The sequence below is a fragment of the Anabrus simplex genome, chromosome 5, assembly GCF_040414725.1.
Source record: "Anabrus simplex isolate iqAnaSimp1 chromosome 5, ASM4041472v1, whole genome shotgun sequence".
In the NCBI taxonomy this organism is placed as follows: domain Eukaryota; kingdom Metazoa; phylum Arthropoda; class Insecta; order Orthoptera; family Tettigoniidae; genus Anabrus; species Anabrus simplex.
The window spans coordinates 179,967,423-179,984,222 of NC_090269.1; the positions used below are offsets into that span (position 1 = coordinate 179,967,423).

General features: G+C 37.5%; 1 protein-coding gene across 11 annotated transcripts in view; it reads left to right on the forward strand.

Annotated features, from left to right (window-relative positions):
* tou (toutatis) overlaps positions 1-16,800 on the forward strand; it is a 1,002,029-nt gene that overhangs the window by 748,676 nt on the left and 236,553 nt on the right. For all 11 annotated transcript variants that reach the window (XM_067147191.2, XM_067147194.2, XM_067147190.2 and 8 more), the window contains one exon: positions 13,104-13,148. In XM_067147191.2, the coding sequence (XP_067003292.2) occupies positions 13,104-13,148 (45 nt within the window). The remainder of the gene's footprint in view (positions 1-13,103; positions 13,149-16,800) is intronic.

Sequence of the window (16,800 nt, forward strand, 5' to 3'; positions counted from 1 at the left end):
ATAGTGATATATATATATATATATAAAACTCCTAGAATATATTGTAGGATATGAACCTATCAGTACTAATATGGATTTTATGAGATCTAAAGAAAAATAAGTTAGTAATAAGAAAAAATGGTAAGATTAGTAATACTATGAGGCTCACCTTGTTTAACTTGCCATGAAGTATAAGAGGAAGTAAGAACAGAAATTGAACATTAAAAGTTTATTTCAAGTACAATGCGGTTGTGAAAATTCACTAATCACTACCACCACAATGGTGTTGCATTTTTGCATAATATGAGTAGCAGTGAGCTAAAGGGTAATAGCTACCCTATGGCTCTTATTCTGTATTTTAAAGCTCAGAGTATTGTACATCATGCTGGATCTGCGGACTAGGAAGTTATTTCCCCTGAGCTTAATACTCGCTTCAATCAAATGTAGGCAATTCACAGAACCAAAGCATGAACGCTCTATGAAGACGACAGTGCAGGAGAGTTTGATGAAATTGAAGTCAGTTGATGGCAGGTGATTCTTCAAAGACTGATTTTGAAGCTCTTGGAAAACTGTTCGCCTCAAAAAATGTATACAACAAGATTCTAATTCTAGATGGTGTAGAGAAGAAATTGAAAAAATTGTTATGTGCAGCTCCAGTTAGTCCACAAGCATTCATTCAGTGCTACACCATCTTCCAGAAAATGGTAAAAGAAGAAATTTCCCAGTTGTATACCACTCCATTGAACATTTACAGTCTTTTGTGCTCCCTGAAAGAGGACTATCCTAAATTTACAATGACTGCTCTACAAGCTTTGTGGTACCCTACATCAAGTTTGGATGCTGAGTACTCTTCTCAGATTATGGTGTGGTGGCGATGGACCATAGGAGACGGCTGAAGCCACATAATGCAGAAATTCTCATGATGGTTACATTTTCCTAACAGGTTTTAATCTTTACTTCATATCTAGTTGATTTGTTGAGTGTATTTTCAGTTAAAAGTACCTAATAGAGGGCATTTCTGTTTACAGCTTTTGGTTATCTCTTTCCAACCAGCTTGCAGTTGAAGATATTCGAAGCAATATGGCTACAATTGAGGTGTATAACCCAACGATATTTAAGAAATAAGAATTGTATTTGTGTACGTTTCTATGTAAACATATACATAAAGTGATAAAAGTTCAATAAGTAAATGTTCATTATTTTTATCTGAAATAGGTGTGCAATTAGTTAACATGTTGTAACACTGCCAAGTTTCCTATAACACTAAAATCACATTTCTAAAAACAAATGTTACAAAAAATAAAACCACTTTAACTGATCTCTACCTGTAGGGGTCAGTTTGAAAGACTTTCACCAGGCCTCTCTTGAGGTTATACACTGTTATTATTATTATTATTATTATTATTATTATTATTATTAATGGTTCATGGTGTGGGTTACTGTAGTCACGTCCTCCTTCGTGAACCATGGGCAATGGCTGAGTGGCCTAGTAAGTGGTCCTGAGAGTTGAGATACCAGTTGCTACAGAATGGGAGTTGGCATCTCGGACATATTCTGAGTCATCGCCCTCCTTGTGCTCAGCGGCTAGGACTATACAATCCACAGGTGGTCCCTTACCCGTTAGAGGAGAGATCCTCACTTGGACTATGTGTAAGTAGGGTAGCATTCTGCTTCACGAATTTACCGAGCTCATGACATTTTAAACAAGCCTCGGAACTATGGGAGTAACTGAGTCCCACTCCCATTTGACAGGCGAGGGACTCCTTGGAAACAACTTGGCGAACAAAATGGAATTCGATGGGGAGTTACCAATATTAATGGAGCTTACAGAAGAAAGTAGAACTGGTTGAGTCAGCAAAGAGGGTGCATTTGGATGTGCTAGGATTAAGTGATATTCGGGTAACAGGAGATAACGAGGAAAAGATAAGAGATTACTTGACAGGCTTAAAAAGGGAAGGCAGAGTATGGGGTAGGGTGCAGATGAGGATGAAGTTGACAATTTTACGAAGTATTGAGTTACATCGTAATCAGGTCCGTTATTGGACATTATAAATTTTCCAGCTAACTCATTCCTGGTTGCCAACGTTTTGCCCCCGTGTGCTAGGTTAGGCTCATCAGTTGGTACCTAGCACACCTACCAAGACGCATGGCTGTGCATACCGTGGAGGCCACTGCGTAGGCTACTTGAAGCCACCGGCAGTGCCAATGCACATTGAGAGACTTTGTCTCATTACCAAAAAATGATGCCCGTTTGGCCATCAGATGATATTTCATGTTCCCTATGAGAATCAACATCTATATCATCATGTTCCCTGTGGGAATCAACATCTACTGTATATGCTACTTACAGCCACTGGCTATGTAATTACCAACTGATGAGCCCAAATTGGCACAATGAGGCAAAATTCTGGCAACAGGAATGAGTTAGCTGGAAAATTCATAATGTCCAATAACAGACCAATTATATTGGTAGGATAGCTCTCAAATGTGATTTTATAGGATGAAAATAATTATCACACGAGAACACATTCACTTCAGTGTGTAAATTACTTTATTGTCATTGTAAACCACAACACACAATTACACATATTAGCAAGTGCCACTACAACACTTAAGAGGGGAGTACCTTGAAGTCGATTCTGACAAGTACAGATATCAACAACACTGACTCGCGCACTATAACATACTCTCTTGAACTGATTCTGCCTCGGAGCCCAGCAGTCACTCTGAGTCCAACACTAGACTTCCTCACTGACTGACAGCTCGATATATATACTGTTCGATCAACAGCCTAGAATTATCGATTTCTGGAAGGGTTCTTACAACACTCTAAATGGAACAAGCTCGAAACATCAATCGGCCAGCTAGTCAAATGGAGTACTCCAGTAATGGATCCAACTCGAATTCATTTACTGTTTACCAATACACATGGAAATCTCTCCAACATTCCTAATGTTTCTACATGTATCTGGATAATAAACCTTACAGTAAGTTTTCAGAATCCTTCATATATACCAAATTATAGCAGAATACACCTAATATATGAACATTATAGAGTTTTGTACAGGTTTCGACTACTGTATATAGATTTTGAGGTTAAACTTATACACGATACGTATTTGAAGTTATACGAATTTATAATACATATTTACAGGGAAACCCTGTATTAGTCATATTTAACATTTAATAAAAGATAATTTATCATTTAATAAAATATAATTAAAATATATTAAATATAATAATTGAAGGTTTTACACCACTTAGGATGTCGTACCTATGACAGTACTACTGATTCGCTGGCCGAATTGGTTTTAAAAGGGGACCAGGTAGTGTAAATGTGGGTCACCGATAAATGCTTAATTTCATCTAAACTACTTGGCCAGTCTTTGTGAGATTTTGAAGTATTGTTACAATGATTTGTGGGTATACATCTGTTGAATTTAGTAGGGACTGATTGATCCAGTGAGCAGTGAAGGAAGTTTGCAAATCTTTATTTAAAAAAAAAAAAAAAAAAAAAAAAAAAAAAAAAAAAAAAAACCCACTGCTTTTTGGCATCATCTTCTTGTGGTATAGAAGACAGAGTCATAAATGTTGGTGCATATAATGAAATACAGGTACTTATACTCTGTAGCAGATTTATAGTGATAGTTTTTATGGTTGATTTTATAAAAAATTGTAATTGGGCGAATTTTTTTATCCTTTTTAAAAATAATTATGATAATTATGATCTGCGGAAAATGGTTTTAAAAAATGTAAATGACCTATGGGATGGGTTTATTGCAATTGTTGAGGGGTGTAAAAACAGGTAAGTACCTTTATAGGTGGTATGAAATGGCAAAGATCCACTAAATTATAACTGAGATATAAAGAGGTGGAAGTGCATGTTTGAAAGAAATAGTTAGAAAAAAGAGAGATCGAAGAAAAATCCCAGCCATTTGTCTTGACTGCCCCATAAATCTTCTGAAGTTTTTGGTTCCTGTTTTTCTATGTCCTTAATTTTAGAATGACCGTCGATCACCATTGTTTTGGCTGCATAGGTTGCTTCTAGAACAATTACTGTTTTATAGTGCCATAATTTTGCATCCATTGAAATGCTTTTCTTGTTGTAGTGAGCCCACATTAGTTATAGGCCTTCTGTAGCTTGGTGATTCTTTGTTCATTGGCAATCCGATTTGGTCCCGAGGTATTTAAAATGACTTACTTGTGATTATTATTATTATTATTATTATTATTATTATTACTACTACTACTACTACTACTGAATAGACATGGAAGGGACTACTTGGAAAATAATCTTCCAGCAAATATTTTCTGTACAGGCAATTCACCCATCCTCTTTAATTCCGCACTTGCGTCATTCTGCTGCATGATACTAGAATGAATGTTTTTGAGCCGACTGCCATTCTGTCTGACAGCACAGTGCAGTGAATGTGCTCTGCCATGCCGCACTGAACACACATGCACACAGCACAGCACACGGGAGCTCAGCTCACTTGTTATCTGGTCCCACCAGTATGTTTTGAATTGATCTATCTTTGCAATGCAGTATTGCTAGTAGAAATTTGTAGTCTGCAGTATTCTACTTACATTTTTATCTGTTTTTTGTCTGGGATTAATTCAGGATAAAAATTGTGGAATTATGCAGACAACCAGTGATTAGTTAATGAATATGTATCAAGAGTTACAGGAATAATTCCACAAACATGAGGGGCAGCTCGTTCTTTCTCTTCCTGGCCCTTCTGATTTTAATCGGTGTGAACATTTGCAATGCGATTAACTGTTGTTTTCTGAAAGTATGTTCTGGGCTATAATAAAAGTCAGCCCTAGGGATTTAATTATGTGAAAGTGAATCATTTTAAAAATTAGCCCGGTAGGTACTAAGACCCCAGGTTTCTTGCTGAGCTTACCACACTCTGCTATTTCCTCATTATAGAGCATTACAAAATTCTACTGCACACTTACCATCGTTTGACATGAAGTGTGACCTTTGATTTTGCTGTGAGGATGTTCAGCTTCTTCTCTTATTTTTCTTTGGACTAGGTCTTTTGCGCTAGATACCATATTTTGTGCTTAATGCACTCAGAGAAGGAACTGCTTTCTTTTTCAACCTATTACTGTAATATGAATATTATGTGTGATATTAAGTGGACTGAAATTGTACAATAAAAATGCTTCTTCCCTTGGCTGGTTGAATTGAGATTCCATTAATCCAATGACTGGAAATATTTTGCTCAGGACTTTTTGTTTCAGTTTCTCGAGATCATATTTCTTGAATAAAGTGTTTAAATCCACCTTTCCGCTTAATTGAACCCGCTTGACACAACTGCAAGATTGGAATGCAAGGATATAACAACAATATATAACTAATTTTTAGCATTAGTGAAAGCTGCCACCTGTTCAAGCATTGGATGTCAAATTGGTTAACATTTGACCGTAGATTGACCGATATGGATCTTTTTCTGTGCCATCTGGTAGAGTAAAATGGAATGTCAATATTGTCATGCAGGCTGCCTAAATGGCATTGTATCAAAATGCTGTTTACAGTAGCTGAAGCTATATTATTGTTGTTGCTGTTGTTGTTAGGTTGTCCCAGTCTCTTAATATTGTTAATATCAGGTCCCTACTTTGTTAAATTTTATTGTTTGTTTTACTACCTTTAATGTTTTTTCATTGTTATACAGCCAGTGTAAAATGGAGTACTTCATACCAGTCTGATTACTAATAAATAAAAAAATAAAAATAAACTTAAAAAATCTCTTGTACAGTATTTTCGTGAGTGAGGTCACTTCTTCTGTGAATGGTTTGTCCAAGATGGAAAATAAAGAAGAATTTATTTTGCATCCTTTTTCTTTTCTTTTTTACTACTCCCTAAACTTGCTGTACTATAAACTTTTTCAGATGTGTCATGAAAGAGTTTATTTATGCTCTTATTAAATGTAGCAATTAGTAACATACTTTCTTTTTCTTTTACAAAGTTGATGAAAAAAAGAAAGAATAAACTCACCGGTCATTTTAATTATATAGACTTTTGTGGGTAATATCTAATAGATTGGTGATGACTTTCATCGTGATAAGGCCTGCTGTTGGTAGACCAAACATCAGCGCTCTTAAAAATATACCCATTACTTTATAACCTGAAAGACATCATCTGTTTTTTATCAGTCTTTGTTATAATTCTTATGGTTTGTTGATAAACTCAGGTGACCAATTAAAAAAATATTTTAATAGCTCAATTCTTATTGTCATAGCTGTTGAAACTGGTCTTTCACATGGCTGTAGAAACCATATTCTATGGGTATTAACAAACTCAGCTCTCGCTAGAAGTCTTTCTATCAATCAGTTGCCTGTCAGTTTCATGATTTAAATACAAATACATGTGTATTAGCCATTTTTTCATGACATGAAGTATTCCTGGTATTTTATTGATGAACTTTGAATGTTTTGTGTGGTGGTGGTGGTGGTGGTGGTGGTGGTGGTGGTGGTGGTGGTGGTGGTGGTGGTGGTTATTTAAAAGGGTCTAACTGCCTGTTGTTTTTATTATTAGTTTTTATATAACTGACTAGTGTAAACTGAATTTACTTCAAGTAAGATCTGACTCTGATTTACAGATTTTGGACAATAGATCTTTAAAGCAATTCATATTACTAACTTTCTTACCTGACACCGGTAAGTATTCCCAGGAATTTTACATGTCCTTTTGAAGGTGTAGTGTCATGTTTTAATATTTCTACAGTCTTTCATCAGAGAGATGCTTGACTATACAGTTTACAGATGGATCTATATAAATATAATTATTATTGTATTGTCTCTATACTTCAACATTTTGTTTTGTACTTTGTATCTGGTATACTAAGGTCAAAAGTGGGTTCAGATTAATGTTTTGTTTGTTTGCTAGAGTACATTATCGCCGGGCTGAGTGACTCAGACAGTTGAGGCACTGGCCTTCTGACCCTAACTTGGCAGGTTTGATCCTGGCTCAGTCCGGTGGTATTTGAAGGTGCTCAAATACGTCAGCCTCGTGTCGGTAGATTTACTGGCACGTAAAAGAACTCCTGCGGGACTAAATTACGGCACCTCAGCATCTCCGAAAACTGTAAAAGAGTAGTTAGTGGGACGTAAAGCAAATAACATTTTAAAAAAAGTACATTATCATGGATAAAGGGTGTAACAGAATTCCTTGAAAATCATTATTAAGTTCATGGATAGCTGGGTTGTGCACTAGGTTATGTATTATTTTATTAGTAGACAGTGACATAGCAATATTAAGGGGGCCAAAACAGGAAATATAAAATTTTTCCATCAATCTCCATGTATTGAAAAACTGTTCAGAATGTAATATAATTGGGCAAAATATAAATTTCCAATCTCTTGTGCCACCTACATTTTCACTGCAAAAGTTTGTTTGGCTCTGTGACTAACTCATTAGCTTGCTGGCCTCTGGTCCAAGAAGTCCAAATTTTGATTCCCGGTTGAATCGGAAACTTCTAACCTTCACTAGTTAATTCCTCTTGCACAAGGGGGTGGGTGTGTGCTTTACTTCAGCATTAGATTTCATCCTAGGTAGGACCCCATCCTCACTGACGCACAGGTTGCCCATAGTCATAAACTCAGAAGACCTGCACCTGGGCTCTCCAGAGGCCATACACTATTATTAAATACCACAATAGCTTTGCTAACAGAGGTATTATCTATATTTAGATTTTGTAGGTGTGTTCATCACCCACAAGCACTGCTAATTTGGAAATATTGTTCATTTGTCATGGCATTGAAGCTTCTGGCCATGGCAGTGATTGTTATTGCATTTGTTTTTATAAGGTGCAAAACTCCATGGTCATTAAGCCTCATTGATCAGGAGGATAGTGAAGATCACTGTCTGTTGGGGAACAGGGGTGTGGTTTTAAACCATAGGGCCTCAAATGTGTTATACCACCAAACCAAAATAAAATACCATAGAATGTAGTGGCCTGCAATGTCCCAAGCTCCTAAAACTTACCTAAAGAAACATTATAAATATCTGACTCTTGTCGTTAATAATGATCAACTTATTTGAGGTGTGTGCTTTGTCTCTTCTGTTGCTACTCATCTCTGCTAGGTGACATTACATTACTAGCTTGTATACGGTGGATACACAATACTAAGTCAGTAAATAATTAGAAAACACCCAATAGCAACAGTCCATTTTCTCCTTCCATGTAGCTGTAGTTCTGAAGTGAATATTTCATAAAATTCAAGCTGCTTTCTTTTTTTTTTTTTTTTTTTTATACTTGTAATTTTGAATATAGGTACTTTATGCATGTTATATAATTGAATGATTCCAACAATGAAAATGTAGTCTGAGGACAACACTAGCCTTGACAGTCCAGTGCAATAAGGTAATGGCAGCCAGTTAATCATTATTGCACTGGACTGCTCAGTGAAGGGCAAAAACACCCCCACCTCCACTATTAGCACACACTCAGTACACACTCAGTACACTCGATGATCAAGAAGACAAGACAGCTCGAAAATTGCCAGTTTTTATACCCGAGAGGAAGGTCCGAGAGAGATCTGGACTACTGCCCAACACACCCCCAGTTTTTTTATTGGCTAATTAAATATGCACAAGAGGACCCTGATTGGTTGAAAATTAAATACCCAAAATTTCTGATTGGTTACTTTTAAAGTTGGCGGAAAGAGATCGAAGTGTTGACAACTGTGATACACAAAAAACAAGAAATCCAGTCAGTTTAGGAAACCTTAAAATAACACATTTCTCTATCACTTTAGTAGTGACATCTGTTGACCAACGTCCCAACTTCTTGCACCAGTTGTTTCAAGTTTTAGAAGTAAGATGTCAGTTCACAACGCGCTTGATTTGAATGCACGGGGCGGGTGTACACTCATGGTACACTTATCTCTTCATTTCTAATTCTATCTTTTCTGGTCTTGCCCTCGATACTTCTTAGGGATTTCATTTCCGCTGCCTGTATTCTACTCTACTCTCGTTTTGTTGTAGTCCACGATCGAGCTGCATAGGTTAGTATGGGTTCATAATAGGTTGAATATAATACTTTCTTACATTTCTTTGGGACATCTTTGTTCCACAAAATACCCCTTACACTCTGGTAGAAGCTGTTTGCTTGTTGTATTCTGTCTCCAATTTCCTCGGTAATCTTTCCATCTTCTGTGATCACTCTTTCCAAGCACTTGGAAACTTTTAACCATTTCCAGAATTTTACCATTCAGTTTTATCTTTCCTCTTCCTTCCTTCCTTCCTTCCTTCCTTCCTTCCTTCCTTCCTTCCTTCCTTCCTTCCCCTTGTCATCACTATTGCTTTACGTTTCTGTGTGCTTACTGTCATACCAAATTTTTCTCTCTTGATTCCATACATCTACTTCTTTTTGCACTTCCATTTCATCCTCACCCCATATCACTATATCATCTGCAAAACAACATGACTTTTGTTGCCTGTCTTCCCAATCTCTGTTTAATGTTCTTATGAATTTCATCCATGACTATGATGAATAGTATGGGGGATAGTACACTTCCCTGTCGGAGACCAGTTTCAACTTTAAACCATTTTGTTTTTCCTATACTAGTCTTCACACTACTGACACAATTTTTGTACTTAGCTTTTATCGTTTGCACTTCCACTCTGTTAACTTGTTTTTTCCTTAAAGTGTCCCATACCAGCTGTCTGAGCACACTGCTATAAGCCTTCTCAATGTCAATAAATGTCATCACTATATCTTTTCCAGACTTCCATCTTTTCTCCATCATATGTCTTAAAGTATAGATCAGGTCGAACGTTGATCTGTGTTTCCTAAAACCATACTGTTCTTCTTCCATTTCTCCTTCTAGGTTCCTCCTTGGTCTTTCTTCCAGTACTCCCTCAAATATCTTAGCTACATGGGCAATAAGGGTGATCCCTCTGTAGTTATTGTATTACTTTTTATCACCTTTTTTAAATATCAGGATAATTAAATCTTTTCCCACTCTTCTGGGATTTCTTTCTTCCTCCAGATTATTCTAAATGATCTATACAGCCACTGTAGCCCTATTGGTCCTGCTGCTTTTATCATTTCCATAGTTACGTCATCCACTCCTGCTGCTTTACCGCTCTTCATCTTTTGTATGGCTTCCTTTATTTCTAACATCAATATCTCCTTTCCTTGTTCTTCTTGTTTCCCAATTGTTTCTTCTTGCTCCTTCTCATCTACCAGTTCACTGTATTTAATATTTAGCAATTCTGAGAAGTATTCTTCCCATCTTTTTAATATGTCATCTCTTTGCGTCAATATCTGCCCTGTTTCAGTTTTTACAAAATTTGTATCTTCCTTATTTTGTGAACTATTCTTCACCAAACCATATAAAACCGTTTTACTTCCCTTTATATCCTCCTGTAAAGTTTCGATGAAACTTTCCCAGCTCTTCTATTTCTCTTCTTGTACTATTTTCTTAGATACCTTTTTGGCTTCATTATATTTGTTTTACGTTGCACCGTCACAGATAGGTCTTATGGTGACAACGGGATAAGAAAGGGCTAGGAGTGGGAAGGATGCGGCCGTGGCCTTAATTTACAGCCTGGTGTGAAAATGGGAAACCATGGAAAACTATCTTCAGGGCTGGCAACAGTGGGGTTCAAACCCACTACCTCCCGGATGCAAGCTCACAGCTGCACACCCCTAACCGCGTGGCCCACTCGCCCGGTCACTAACAGTAGCAATTCCACATAATAGTACTGAAGATGATCGAAATAAGCCTTTTATGTATCACCCAAATAAGGCATTACTTAATTTAATTATGAGGTGTGGTTTGATTTTTCATATTTCACAATTTAATTTCATTATACTCTGTGGCATCTTCATGTCTACAATGGTTACACATTGGTCAAAATGCTGGCCCTGAGTTGTAACCTGGTAACTGCATGTAAAATTTGCACTGGATAAAGTGGAGGTCGGTCAGGTTTTCATTGCGATCTCTGGTTTTCCCATTCCCCTCTAATTCGCATGATGCTTCATGCATTCATTAATCCTCCCTTCAGAGGTGCATGACAGGCCTCCCCAGCCAGCACGTTCCTCTGCCTCATTGTTAGTTGAGACTTTCTTACCCAGCCCGATACTTTACTCCATGAGTGGTATTGTGTCCACCAGTGGATTCTAAGATCATTGGTTCAAAATTGGTAGTGGTAGTCGATTTCTCTACTTATTTGCCTTCTTCATGGTATTCTTCCCACATTACGTGGGGTCTGCTTTCTTGCATTTCTCCCTCCATTTTGCCCGGTCTTCATCATCTGCAGGATGAACACTTGCAGCTATCATGTCCTCCCTGAGGCAGTCTGTCCACCACTTTTGGGGTTGGCCTCGAGGCCGTTGTCTATGTGGGCTGAGTGTAAGTGCTGGTTTCACGATAGATTCTGTGTCAGGTCTGGCCATGTGACTATACCACCTCAGTTCTCCCTCTCTCTCATATTGTCAGGAATCGGGTCACCGCTAAGAGTGTTCCTGACCCCTTCGTTCTTAGTATGGTCTAGTCGTCACCTGACTCGCAACGTCCATCTAACCTTATGCATCTCAGTTACGTACAGGATCTGCTCATGTCTCTCTGTCGCTGGCAAACATTCCACCCCGTACAGTATCACTGGGTGAATGACTGTGCAGTAGATCTTTGGTTTGAGACACATTGGGATCCTGCAGTCACAAAGGACACCACGCATGACCTGGCACCACTTCAGCCAGGCAGCATTAACTGGTGCTCGAGTGCAGTGTGTTGCAATCACTCCAGTTCGGTTTTTGTATTGTTAAGCCACAATCCAAATGTTTCCAGCCTTGTTTTCCACTGGGTAACCAATTCATGAAGCCTCTTTCATGAGTTGCTTGCCAGCATAACCTTATCTGAATAAAGAAAGGTCTATTGGATGGGGTGCGTGTAGGTCTGTGGGTACTGCGTCCATGTACAGGATGAACAGGAGTGGTGACAGTGCGGATTCTTAATAATACTTAATTAACAGTAATACCATTGATAAACTTCCGTTCGAATATCAAATGGTGCAGTGACGCTAGCTGAACAGCAGACAGAGCTTGTAGATTTCTAGTAGAGAAGCTGAACCCAATGGACATGTTTCTCTGGGACTCTGTGGGTATGGAGCAAATACCAGATGAGTTCACGGGAGACCTGGTCAAATGCCTTTTCTAAATCTAGAAAGGCCATACAAACTGTTCTTCTCTCTGCGCCTCTCTGCCAGCAACCCGACAGCATGGATAGCATCTGTTCTGCTGTTTTTAACAAAGCGGTATTGGTTTGATGCGACAGTTATAATGCTTCTAGCCATGCATTAATCACCTGCTCAAAGGTTTTCATGGTGTGGCAGAGATCCAGCCTCACGATGTAGGGGTAGTGTGCCTGCCTCTTACCTGGAGTCCCTGGATTCGATTCCCGGCCAGGTCATGGATTTTTTCCTGGACCTGAGGGTTGGTTCGAAGTCCACTCAGCCTACATGATTACATCTGAGGAGGCGCCATCTGTCAGTCAGGCAGTGGCCCCAGTCTAGAAAGCTAAGAATACTGGCTGAGAGGATTTGTTTACTTGAAATTTTCCAGTAGGGCTAATAACTCTATTTGCAAATAAAGCATACTGATTGACTAATTAATTGATTTACTTTTTTGGTGTTTAGAAACACTTTCAAACACTTTTAAAATGTAAGGTCAATTGTATTTTGGGATTGCTCTAAACCCCTGCTCCTCCAAAATGTTCATACCCACTAGCACTGATGGTCGAAGTTCCCCCACCAAAACTGCTCCCTGGATCCGCCCCCTGCTCTGGGCCTTGATGCCTAGGATTCACCATTCTAATTTTACTATCCAAACTGCCTACAAAACGAAGAAATATGAATCCTAATATATGAAATTAATATTCTGTACGGCAACTCAATTACTGCAAGGAACATATGTTATTGTATTGCACTGGAAACTGGATACACTGTTCTGCATATTTATTTGGCCATTAAGTTTTGCTTCAGAACAATACATTTTTCAGATTTTACTACAGTTTTTACTACAACGTTTCCCTTTGCATTTTGTCTAAGATTATACTTTGGTCCATCATTTGTTGCCACTTATTTAATTTGAACACCTGTTGTGTTACAGGAGCGTGAGTTGAAGCGACAGCAAGCGGTGCTCCTCAAGGAGCAAGTAAGTACCCGGCAGAACCAGAGAGATGGTATTTGTAGTTTTTGTAGTAGCTTGTAGCTTTATTTGTGTGCTGATGGTAGTGGGAAATAGTTCTGCATGCTTAGTTTGTGTTGCTAAGAAGCAATACTTCCCCCTTTCCCTGTTATACTTGTTTAAATATGAGGAACCTATAGAAATAGTTGCATGATACTACATTGGTCTTTTAAATTTCACATTTAAAAAGACTGAAATACTGCCATTTTTAAATAAATATATATATATATTACTTTTTTGTTTAAGAAACATTTGGTCGTATTATAAGATTGGTTGCTCAATTATTGAAGAACTTTATCCATACAATTTTATGTTCAGTTATTTCATATTAATCTTTCAGTGAACTTGTAAGATAATTATGTCATCTAGGTCACAGAAATGAAACGATAATACATGTTATGAGTAGAGATAAAAAACAAATAGTATCTGGGTTATTAATTTATTTATTTATTTATTTTTTTTTAATCTTTGGTATGTTGTAAAAATACTTGCTTTATGCCCTGATGCATGTGAGGTGAATTAAAGTCTTTCCTAATACTCACATTTGCTGCACATTTTTAATACTGTGTGCTTTATGTTCGTGCAGGTAGGAGTTGCTGCTACTCCTGCTGCTTTATGTTTAGTTTGTTTTATTGTGCATCCTGGTGTGATGAGGATGTGTGTGTTGCTTAATGTTACGGATTTGCTTCATCTTTGCAGTTCATTGACTATACAGTTATTTTCCTCAGTTCTGAAAAGATATATTGTCAGTGAACTTATAGCTTGGAGCAAGCCCGTTGTCCGTTGACAGGCTGATGTGTGAACACTCTTCTTTCTGTTTCTCCCCTCATGCGGTGCAGCTTTACATGCAAGAACTGAGCAAGCAACGAGAGATGCTGTACACAGTGGAGTTGGTACGTCTCACTCGCGTGTCCACCACACACTTACTCTTTTTCTGTTTCTGTGTTGCACTGCTAGGGTCACTCCAAGCCATGGGGAATGGATGTTATCAAGTATTTCAAAAATACTGAAGCAGAATATTATTTGGGAAGTAAGGATTCTATAAAATGTTTGAATTGAATTGGCAATGAGAATGAAATATATAAAAAGAAGCATGTCTAAATTGTTTCATTGTTTGTAATACATAGATGTTCTGTACTGTCTCCATGTTATCCATGTAATCTTCAACAGAGAAGCTTTGGCTGAACATTTCTACTTGCTACTTCGGTGTTGGTATTATTGGTTATATTGTAACTATGTAATGTAGACAAAACACACGAGACAGTCCATATTAAATTGAACATTCATAAATCATACTTTTGTGTAAGTGTTCAAAATATTTTATTTGAAATATAGTCATTAATTTACCTTATGGTTTGATTATGATTTTATTGATTTATACACAGTTTAATCTCAGAATTCTGGTTTGTCCAAAACCACTCACCAAATAGAACAGATCGGAGGCCTAATGAGTATTTTTCCTGTAAATGGTTATAATTTTCTGTAGTAAGGATGACATTTGCTAAGATGATAATAATAATAATAATAATAATAATAATAATATTGGTTTTATGGCCCACTAACTACTCTTACAGTTTTCGGAGAAGCTGAGTTACTAGAATTTTAATCCACAGGAGTTCTTTAACATATTGATAAATCGAATTACATGAGGCTGATATATTTGAGCACATTCAAATACCACTAAACTGAGCCAGGATCAAACCTGCTAACTTCAGCTCAGGAGGCCAGCGCTCTTCTGCCTGAACTACTCAGCCAGGTTCATTTGCTAATAGTTTCAAATATATATATTTTCTTTTTAAATTCAGGTCATCTATTTTCAGAATGAAGCTCCTCATGGAAGTCAGCTATATTTGTGAGGTATAACAACAAAGGACCAATTGTCGATCACTCATCTGACCAGGTGGCAGATTCCCAATCAGGTCTTCAGGTAGCCTGTTAAGTGATTTCAAAGAAGTTGGAAATTTACCAAACAATAAATGGATATTTGCCCCAATTTATCCTCTTGAATTCCAACTTTATCTTCATTTTATTACCTTTCCTGCTTTTAAAATCTCCACTCAAGCTTAATCATATACAAATGTTATTCCAAGCCACTTCTCCTCTGACAGCTTGAACATAAGCAAGTTTATCACTGTAAGTAATCAACACGGACCAATATAGACTATTAATCAATTAGTAATTTTGTGAATGTTTCTAGTATAATCAGAAAGAATGCTTTCCCAAAGCTCTTCTTCTGAACCACTGCCTTTAAAAGTCTTTAACATCTCTACAATTCCACTTTCATTCAATGATCCACTCTTGATAGTAGAAACAAATCACAAGTCACAGATTGAATACTTTGCACGATATAAACAAAACATTGTAAGCACACACCTTGAGCAGCTGGAAGCATGGAGTTTAGAAGCTCACATGTGCATAAATACACTGCTATAATTTCATTAAATTGACAGCAGAGGACACGAGTGCACATTACAGCTGTTTTAAGTTCTACGAAGTGGTACATATAGTTTCCACCCAATTGCAGCTCAGTCTGCGCTGTTACCCCCACCCCAATCTACACTTGGGCTCGGTCTCCATTGCATTAAAAGTAATATTGTATTTTCCTCTTAATAGACAAATGTGACTTCATTTTGGACTATTCAAATAAGGAATACTATTTTAAGTTCTTTTCTATGCACACTAATAGATAATTGTTCAGCTGATGGAAACTCACTAGGTTACTGTTGAAATACTAGTGCCAACTTCTAAATACTCTGTTATGTATTAGAGTAGCATTTTTCAACCAAGGGGGTGCACCCCTCATGGGTGTCCTCAGTATGGTAAAGAGAGGACCATCAAAATTCTTTAAATGCTTTTTGAAGAATTCTAAGAGGAGAATTTTACAAATTCGGATATTTTCTTTTTTGGTTTTATAGTAGATCCTATACTTGATTTCATAGTAGACTCTATAAAACCAAACCAAACCAAGCCAAACCAAATCCCATGGCTCAACAGCCCCGAAAGGCCATGGCCTACCAAGCGACCGTTACTCAACCCGAAGGTCTGCAGATTACGAGGTGTTGTGTGGTCAACACGACGAATCCTCTCAGCCGTTATTCTTGGCTTTCTAGACCAGGGCTGCCATCTCCCTGTCAGATAGCTCCTCAATTGTAATCACATAGGCTGAGTGGACCTCAAACCAGCCCTCAAATACAGGTAAAAGTCCCTCACCTGGCTGGAAATCGAACCCGGGGCGTCCGGGTAAGAGGCAGGCACGCTACCCCTACACCGTGGGGCCGTCAGTAGACTCTATACATTTAGATTAATTTTAATCCAACATATTTCCTTTACTTGCATTAACAATGTAAAGTAAAAAGCTATTTAATGTGACATTTATTGATGTACAGTATGTTTAATTTGTAGCATTACCTTATTCTTAATTCCTTATAAAGCACACCTAAACATTTCAGGGAGCGACATGAATATCATTTAACAGGACGGGGGTTTTTATAGCAAAAGGTTGAAAAATCCTGTATTAGAAAATACTGTACAATATAAAATGGACATATTTCTGTTAAATTAACCAGTTGTTCAGAATTTTACTGGAATATAAGGATCAAAATTTTATTGTGAATATTGT